General features: G+C 32.4%; 1 protein-coding gene across 4 annotated transcripts; it reads right to left on the bottom strand.

The window, feature by feature from the left end:
* Positions 1-235: 235 nt before the first annotated feature.
* Positions 236-7121, bottom strand: LOC108456850 (KH domain-containing protein HEN4-like). Of its 4 annotated transcripts, none has more exons than XM_053018901.1 (8): positions 6903-7121; positions 5182-5776; positions 4309-4737; positions 3962-4219; positions 3586-3849; positions 3268-3326; positions 533-567; positions 236-459 (listed from the first exon to the last, which is right to left on the bottom strand). In XM_053018901.1, the coding sequence occupies exons 2-7, from the start codon at positions 5752-5754 to the stop codon at positions 555-557; spliced, it is 1596 nt and encodes a 531-aa protein (XP_052874861.1). In that variant the 5' UTR covers positions 5755-5776; positions 6903-7121; the 3' UTR covers positions 236-459; positions 533-554. The 4 variants fall into 4 exon arrangements, with proteins under 4 accessions (XP_052874861.1, XP_017611054.1, XP_052874860.1 ...); XM_017755565.2 differs by adding an exon at positions 2916-2977 and having other exon boundaries at positions 236-2757; XM_053018900.1 differs by having other exon boundaries at positions 236-567.
* Positions 7122-9044: the final 1923 nt, after the last annotated feature.

A 9044-nucleotide genomic window follows, 5' to 3' on the forward strand; every position in this document is an offset into this window, starting at 1 on the left:
CCCCCCCCCTCCCCTTTTTACTTGTTCTACCAGGGTTGGAAAATGGAGTACAGTTATTAGATGTTCCATATATTTTTTAATTAATTTCATAATCATAAAATGACATTATCATAGTTAAAAAGTTCCGTTTAGAACTTTCGTGACAGTTTCCTAGTTTTTGTTACTCCTAAGTTTTTACATATCAATTGTATAAGCTCTAAGCCTCTATCTAAATTCTCACAGCAAGGTCCAACACTTATGTTCCGTTAAATCTTGAAATTAAGTGATATTCAGCAATTCAAATCTGACTGTTCAATCACCACCGAACTTCTACTGCAAGTAACAACTTTCGTACGACAAAACAAAATGAACATTAAAAGAATTTTGTAGTGAAAGCTAACGGCATATTTAGACACGTTCAATTCAGTTTCAGTAGTGGTCTTGGTATGCTCAGCTACATCAGTTGATTTTCACCATCACCTATAATAGTTGAACCTACCGATTAAGCAATGAGATTACCACATCGAATTCAGGGCTTAGTTTATTCCAATACCTGCAATCAGTTCTTGTGCAAACTAATCCCTATACCTATAGGATAAATTAAAGAACAAATTAATCATTTCCTGTAAAATTTCGTCAATTTATACATTTAAAAACTAATATTGACTAACCCTTGTAAAAATTTCATCAATTTATACATTTAAAAATTAACATTGCTGACAAAATAACCAAACAACAATATGTAGTAATGTGTCATGAGTACCTCATTCTAACATATTTTTAACAATAGAAATTAATAGAATTTTTAACAGAAGAATCGATTTGCTCTTTGGTCCAACTCCTATAGTATAAGGGCCTCCATGGTATTTTTACCATTCTTTTATGGCCTAACTATAACCTCCACTGAAAAACATTTATGTAACAGAAGTAAAAACAGCATGTGTTCAAAATAAAGCATTGAATCAAACTACAGTAGTGCCAACAGTTACATTGGTTCAATATTATTCAAGCAAAAACAGAAAATAATAAAGACTAGGTTTATTTTAGTTACGAGAAAGGAACCGGGAGATATAGATTGAATAATACGGTAATAGCAGCAATAAGAGTTTAGATTAAATAGCTCCATCAAAATTGTTACATGCAAAACATATTAAAACGCAATACAAAATAATGCAACAAAGACATTATGCACCTCATCATTTACGGCATATGTATGCATTCTCTGCCTCAGCCACTTTGAATCTGTCTTCCCCGAAACTTGGAATAAAAATGAAGAATGAATTTACATATAGCACTTTTTTCCCAGGAAAAAGAATATATACACCAGTGACATTCAGAACCTGCCACCAAATCAATTGCTTGTATAACATTCTAACTAGCTATGTTACTCTAACCATTCATTTTTCTTTAAGTACCTTTGTCTGATGCATAACCAGACATGGGTACGAGGATACGACACTTGAAGAAATTGAACATATCCATGTCGGACATATACCCAAGTCTGAGTAACATAGCTAGCAGTCTAACCATATTTCAAACTAACATCCACAATACTATTACAGAGATTAAGCAGTAACTTACTAGTGTGTTTCAAGCAACTCAATGAATTCCTTTATTCTCTCAAGTCACAACCAACCATTATAAAAGAATTAAGCTCTTACCTTATATTTGAGGTCTTTGTGCAAGACAAAATCCAAGAACCTACATAGTGTAGAAAGACACACCAATACATAGTCCTTTCACATGACTATATTGTCCTTTAATTAAGTAATCCATTGGTAGCATAAACTAGCATTTTTTTTTTTTACCCTAAAACAATGCCATGTGTCAGAAAACACTATTGAGGAGTTGAACCCTAAAGGTTGATGACTAGATGCCATATTGTATCCCTTCTATGCATCGAACAGTGTTAGGCATGGATGGAAGATAGAGAGAATGAAAAAAGGAGAGGAAAAAGGGGGGAAGAAGGTTCTTTATCCTTACTGATGTTTAGCATAGAGGATGGAAAATAAACATAACAGTCAATTTAAATAGAAAGAATCCACTTATTTAACTTGCTCATATTTTCCTCTTACCAAACGAAGGGATGCAAAGAAAAGCTACATTATTTCCACCTCTTTCCTTCCTTTTTCCCTCCTACGCAACATAGTTTAACATGTTGTAGACTTCTTCTATAAGTCTCAGGCGATCAGTTAGGTGGATACTAATAGATTTCTTGATTAAGGGTGTCATTACAAAGACTCAAGGACCATTTAAGCTGATTTAGATGCTAATAAAATAGAATGAAAATATCTGTATTCCAGATTATGTCTTCACAGCTACATTTTAGAGTAAACCGGGTAAGCTGAGGATAAGATTCCATCATAAATTGAGACAACCGACGAAATTAAGAAAATGCAGAAGACAAATGTCAGATAATAAACCCAGCACTCTCAGTACAGCTGACAGTGGATAGAAGAAGGTACAAGGTTTAGAACCCCTAAACAAATGCAAACTACAAACAGAAAAAGACGAAAAATAAGGAAATAAAAGGCAGCAACAAGCATGACGGCTAGCTAGGTTCTTGGGAGCACACATAGCAGAGCTTGGTGTTTTTGGTGGCATGGAAATGGCAAATTTCAAAGAGAAAAATAAGATCTCCACGTATATTTGGTCCTTCTAGGTAGTAGCATCAGGGTGGGCCATGAGTATGTCAAACCCTGGTTCATCTGGTCTTCAGGTTTAGGCAGGCTTCATCAAAGTAGGCAGTAGGCTAGATTCAGGCTTCATAAGTCTCAGCTGTTTTAGTGGGATCGGAAAGGCAACAAAGGGAAAACAAGTGCATCAGATACATAAATAGGGAGATCGGATAGGCTATGTTATCAAACTGTATACACGTAACAAAATGAATGGACATAAGAATACCAAAATGAAAACTACAATCTATCTGCACGTACCAATCATGGAATTTTAGTAACCATAGTTTTAGCGCCGGGAAACAGAGGTATGGCTTGATAACCTGGTAAGAGAAGTTAATGATGAATACTGAAAAATCCTAAGAGAGTGTGTATGTACTAACCTAAGGAAACTAAAAGACTCAAAGACATGTTTGGGAAAGAACAAATTGTAGACTGGCATTGTACCCTTGAATACAACTTTATGTGATGTAGTTCAAATATTTAAATATAATGTTTATGATAGTGCAATTACTCCATCAGCCCCAAGCACTTTTCCTGCATTAAATGATACTCATGGCAGTCATGTGAACAACAGGAAATATGTTCTTTCAAGGAAAGAAATTATTCTCACCCAGAAGGACCACCACGTCCTGAAGAATAAGCTCCATAAGCACCAGTAGTACTACCAATCTACAAATAATATTTAAGAATCATAATTATTAATTATCAGCATAGAAATAGACAGAGAGATTGGGACAATGTAAACAAAATGAGAAAGCTAAAATATTAAAAGAAGCCAAATAAGAAATAAATATTAAAAGGAATAAGGATTTAAGGGACTAAAATTATTCACTTGATAAATGGGATAACGAAGTCCAACAAACTATATTTCTACAACTCAGCTACCTAAAGTACTGTAAAAATAGTAAAAGTTGTCAAAAGGAAATACCTGGAGACCACCATAACTTCCATAGCCATCACTAGCAGCTAAATCACTAGAGCCATAACCACCAGAAAAGGAGTGCACACGTCCATGCCTCTTTCCCTCTCTACTTTCATAACTCAAACTGTCTGTTCCTTCAGTTGGCACATGAAGATACGGTAAAACTGGCACCAACGCATTAACAGCGCCTTCCCTATCAAAAAGATTTGCTCTTAACCGTGTTGTTATTTGTACAAGGGCATCCTTTGCAACATCAAGGTCTCCAGCAATCTGAATAATAACAGATCAACCATGTTCCGCTGTTTGTATAATTTTTTTTTAAAAAAAGAGCCAACAAATAGAAAGTAATTATTAAGAAAATCCTATATAAATGATAGTACACCTGAACCATCTCATCATCTTCAGATGCAATTTTTGGAAGATTCTCCTTTGACAGGATACGGATATTAGCTTTTGTGATCCTTCTCATCTCTGTTACAATAGCTCCTCCTTTACCAATAAGGCAACCAATACGTGAGGTTGGCACAAGTAAGCGGGTTGTGAATGATACAATTCCAGAGTCTCTTTCAACCTTCTCACTGCATCTAGGTTGCAAACGTGCAGCAGCTTCGATAGCAGGTGAATATGTATCCTCAAAGAACTAATACAGCAGAAGATTAGGAACCCCGTCAAAGCATAGCATAGATACTTCCACAAGACAAATAAACATAGCAAAGATGAAAAGCCGACCTCCTTAGCTGATATAGTTATTAAGCAATCATCTCCATCTGTAGTTGAGCTATCTACTTTGATGGCTGCACCTGATTCCTGCCTGATCTGGTTGATTATAGCACCACCTTTGCCAATCACTCCTCCAATATTAGCAGTTGGACAAACCAAACGAAGAGAAAATTCTTTTGATGACATCTCATCCCTTGGAGCCGAGTACATAGAGCGTGGCCATTCTCCAGTGTCACCTTTGTATCGTCCATAAGGTCCAACCAATGAAGTTATCCCTACGATCTGGGCACCAGCAGCTGGACCAAGCATTGCACCAGCAGCAGGATATGCATTTGACACAGCAGAAGCAAGCAAGTGCTGAGATCGTGAAGGGTTCTCATGAAGGCGAGATGCAATTTGATGCAGAGCCTTCTTCACAACTGCAGCTTCCCCAGATATCTAAAGCCAAAAGTAAATTTAAATATAAAAAGGCCAACCATCTTATAACATTATTAATATAAAAAAGAAACTAACAATATTACAGATAACAAACAAAAGAAAGTGAAATTTTCAGGAAAAAACACACAAAAAACATAACATAAAAAGCATGCAAAAAACAGTCTCAAAAGATATAATTCATAACCTGAAGAAATCAAAGGTGAAAAATTAAATGCTTATTTTGTCAACTACAGCAATCAAATCAACAAAATCTTTGTCAAATGTTGACCCCATAAACAAGGAAAGCTTCTTGCCAATGCTTTCAAAAATTTGAAACTCATCTAAGCATAACTTTTTCCCATGTGGGTGTATGGCCGTAAACTATGTTTTAAAGGAGAGAAGAGATTGCTAAATGAATAAGCAAAATCCGAAAGTACTACAACAATAATCAAATAGTCAAATTACCTGTACAAGTTCATCTGTGGACAAGGCACAAGAAGGTAAATCGTCCTTAAGAATGCGAATCTGAGCACCAGTTTCACTACGTATGTTCTGAACGATCTGTCCACCCTTTCCTATAACACATCCAATCTGATCAGAAGATACAAGAAGCCGAGCAGTACTTTGGTGGCCTTCAGATTCATCATCACTGTGCAAATCGTCTGCAACAACTTTTTCATGCACCCTGAATAAAGCATCTTGAGCAGGAGAAACAAAAGCATCCCCATCTTCAAGGGCATTTCTCTCATCTCTAGAGCTATAGATAGTAACCACGCGCTCATCAGAACCAGGAATTGTTTCACCAATTCTAATTTTTGATTTAGTTTCTGCTCTTAATTGCTTAACAATCTCCCCTCCCCTTCCAATAATGCTTCCTATCTTTCTTGCAGGGCACAAATACCTATATACGGTATCGTCTGAATCAATAACAAATTGTTCCCTGTCATCACCTGCATTTCTCCTCTTATTTGATCCATTCTCAGAATAGCCAGAGTGAGAATGAGCCCGCTTCCCATAGCTATTCCTCTGACCCGCCATTGTTTTCAGCAAAAATAAATACCTGGTTCCAAGACGATAGTAAAACATTACAAATACTAATTGAACCAATCTTGAGGATTGAACCACCCAAAATGTAAAGCACCAGCACAAAATGCTCATCAACAGACCAAATCAATAACTAAATTATTTTCATTTTTCAATCATCAAAGCATAATTCAGATAACATTATATCTCCACTTAAATTTAATTGTTGGTTTGAGTTTCTTAATGAACAGTAAAACACGCATAAAATTTACGATTGAACAAACACTAGATTCCAACCATGTGTCCATATTTTTTTTTTGGTCAAATAAGATATTTACTCATAGCAATTTCTCAAGAAAGTGGAAAGTAAAGAGCAAAACTATCAGTAACAACATTGAAAACAAAACAGTTATATAAATCTTTAGCGCTCCATAGCTCAGCTTTACAACTAGACAAATTCAAAGATAAATTACTAACTGTATCTCAACTTTGACCCACAAGTTTATCTTCTTACATAACAAATTAAAATCCCACTTCAAATCACCCATCCAAAATTAATATAACAGACAATAAATCTTTAGCAATTTCTCTCTTTTTTTTTTTTTTTGGGGTCAAATAAGATATTTACTCAGCAATTTCTCAAGAAAGTGGAAAGCAAATAGCAAAACTATCAGTAACAACATTGATAACAAAACAGTTATATAAATCTTTAGCACTCCATAGCTCAGCTTTAAAACTAGGCAAATTCAAAGATAAATTACTAACTGTATCTCAACTTTGACCCACAAGTTCATCTTCTTCCATAACAAATTAAAATCCCACTTCAAATCACCCATCCAAAATTAATATAACAGACAATAAAGGAAAACCCAGTATTATAGAGATTCAATTACGTAAAAGAATAAAAATTTCAAATCAACCCACAAATTTAAACAGCATAAATACAAATAATCTCCAAAAACTAACACAAAATACATTAGATTCAATAAATAAACTATAATTCCTCTCATCAAATACAAAAAGAATGATAATTCCAGTAAAAAATGAATCGAAAAAGGTTACAAGAGCAGAACATGTAGATTTTAGATCTGATTAAAAGAGTATTTAAAAAAAGCAAGAGAAATCAGAGGGGAATTAATTGCCAAAAGATAATGGGGTTTTACCTGAGAATTGAGATTGATTCCCAGTCAATGAGATTTTTTTTTTAAATTGAAAAAAAAAAAAAAGAACTAAAGAGAGAATTTGGAGGCGAAAGATATTTTGCCTTCGTGAGCTCTTTTACACTTTAGATTTCTAGGGTTTTTTTTTTACCGTTACGGCTTTATTTATTTATTTTCCTATTAGGTATTTTTTCTTCAATTTTGATTTCTTTTTCTATATTAAACACAAGATTGTTTAGAAAGATGTATCCCACATTTAATTTTTTAGGTTTAAGGTAAAAATACTTCAAAATTTTTCAAAAAAATTAAACCCCATCTTTTCGATATTTAAATTTTAAAATATATTAAAAACAATAAAATATTTTAAAAAAATTAAGCTGCCTGTATTAAAAATTATAAAAAATAAAATTAATAAAATTTATAAATATTATTAAATTTTAATAAAAGAATTCAAATATTAAAATTTACTAAAAATTAAAAATATATAAAAATCGTAAAAAATATAAAAACTTGTAAAATTTTTATAAAAATAGTAAAAATTATAAAAAATATAGAAATATAAAAATTATAAAATTTTCTAAAATCATAATAAAATTATATAAAATGTAAATATTTTGTAAAAATATAAAAATTAGTGTACCAAAAGAAACATTTTATAATTTTACTATAACTTTTATTGATTTTATTCTATTTATTATTTTTCGCTACATGTCATGCTATGTTGTAGCACGTGATGACTTTAATTGAAAAAATAGGGCTCATTAATTTTTTTATGATTTTTATAAAAAATTCCAATTTTTAATAAATTTTAAATTTTAAAATTTTATTAAAATTTAATTATTTTCTAAAATTTATTATTTTTATAATTTTTTAATTTTTAATAAGAGCAAGCACTTAATTGCTTTTTTGAAAAAATTTGAGGGTCTTTGTGATGCATTTTGAAAATTCAAATACTCAATTGAGTGGGAAAAAAATCAGGGGCTTAATTACTTTTTTTGAAGAAGTTTGAAGGTCTTTTTTATCCATTTTGAAAGTTCAAGTGCTCAATTAAGTGTAAAAAAAATGAGGGGCTTGATTACTTTTTTTTTAAAAAGTTTAAAGACTTTTTATACCATTAATCCATCTTTTTATTAAATTGATATTACAGATTAATTGGGTATCAATTTGGTTATAATATGTTGCCCACTTTTCCTTAGTTGTAATTAGCGTTAAAGTTGATGGTTATAAATGACACTAATAATCTCTCTATTTGGCATTTTTAAACAAAAACTTAACAGTAAGATAATCACATCAATACTTCCTTTTAATCCATTAACTCAATGCTAAAATTAAACCATGGAATCAATTATAATGCAAAGGAATAAAAGCATTAACAATTAAGACACAAGGTATTTAGAATATCATAGTAAAGTTTGAGGAAATATTAAAAACAACCTATAGACCATTCCAACAATATTCAAAAAAAAATAGTTTATCGCTGAACAAAAAAAACATTAGCTAAAAATAGAGAATTTGAAGATAGAAATATAACAATGAGTTTATTTTGTTAAAAAAACTCGAAAGGAAATGTTGAGATTTTTTAAGAGATTTAGAGAAAATAGTAAGAAAATTAAAAGGGAAAGTTTCCCTTAGTGAAGAAGTGAGGCCGAGTGGTGCAGGGAAGAAGAGGATAAGTTTTCATCATTTTTCCCATTTTAGAATACCAAAATATCAATTAATGAATATGCTTGGATTCCAAGGGTTGAAAATTACAGTTTATATTACATTGTTCATAGCATGCAAAACTCTATGGTGGCAAATCTAATAGATGTTAATAATAGAGCATGGAAGCAAGAGTTGATTGTCAACACCTTCTCGGAGGTGGATGCTGCCAGGATCCTCCGTATCCCTCTGGCCAAGAAGGCCCATAATGATCTGTTTTGTGGAGTGGTGAGCTCTCGGGGGAGTTTTCGGTACATAGTGCCTACAAACTATTACAAAAAATTCCTAGGAACCCTAATGCTTATGCTTTATAGACCAACTATAGAGATTTCTATAAAAAACTATGGTGCCTAAATCTGCCTTCTAAATTGAAAATTACAATATGAAAGATATCTTGAAATTATTTATCTACACTAGTCAACATGCAACATAGGAAATTGGTTA

This window comes from Gossypium arboreum, chromosome 9 (assembly GCF_025698485.1).
Source record: "Gossypium arboreum isolate Shixiya-1 chromosome 9, ASM2569848v2, whole genome shotgun sequence".
NCBI lineage: Eukaryota > Viridiplantae > Streptophyta > Magnoliopsida > Malvales > Malvaceae > Gossypium > Gossypium arboreum.

Excerpts from the sequence above, each read along its gene's own strand:
- LOC108456850 (XM_017755565.2), bottom strand. The coding sequence starts at position 5,754 with ATGGCGGGTCAGAGGAATAGCTATGGGAAGCGGGCTCATTCTCACTCT. Across the intron at positions 4,738-5,181 it reads CCACAGATGAACTTGTACAG|ATATCTGGGGAAGCTGCAGT; the intron begins GTAATTTGACTA and ends TTTTGGCTTTAG. Across the intron at positions 3,850-3,961 it reads AAGATGATGAGATGGTTCAG|ATTGCTGGAGACCTTGATGT; the intron begins GTGTACTATCAT and ends GTTATTATTCAG.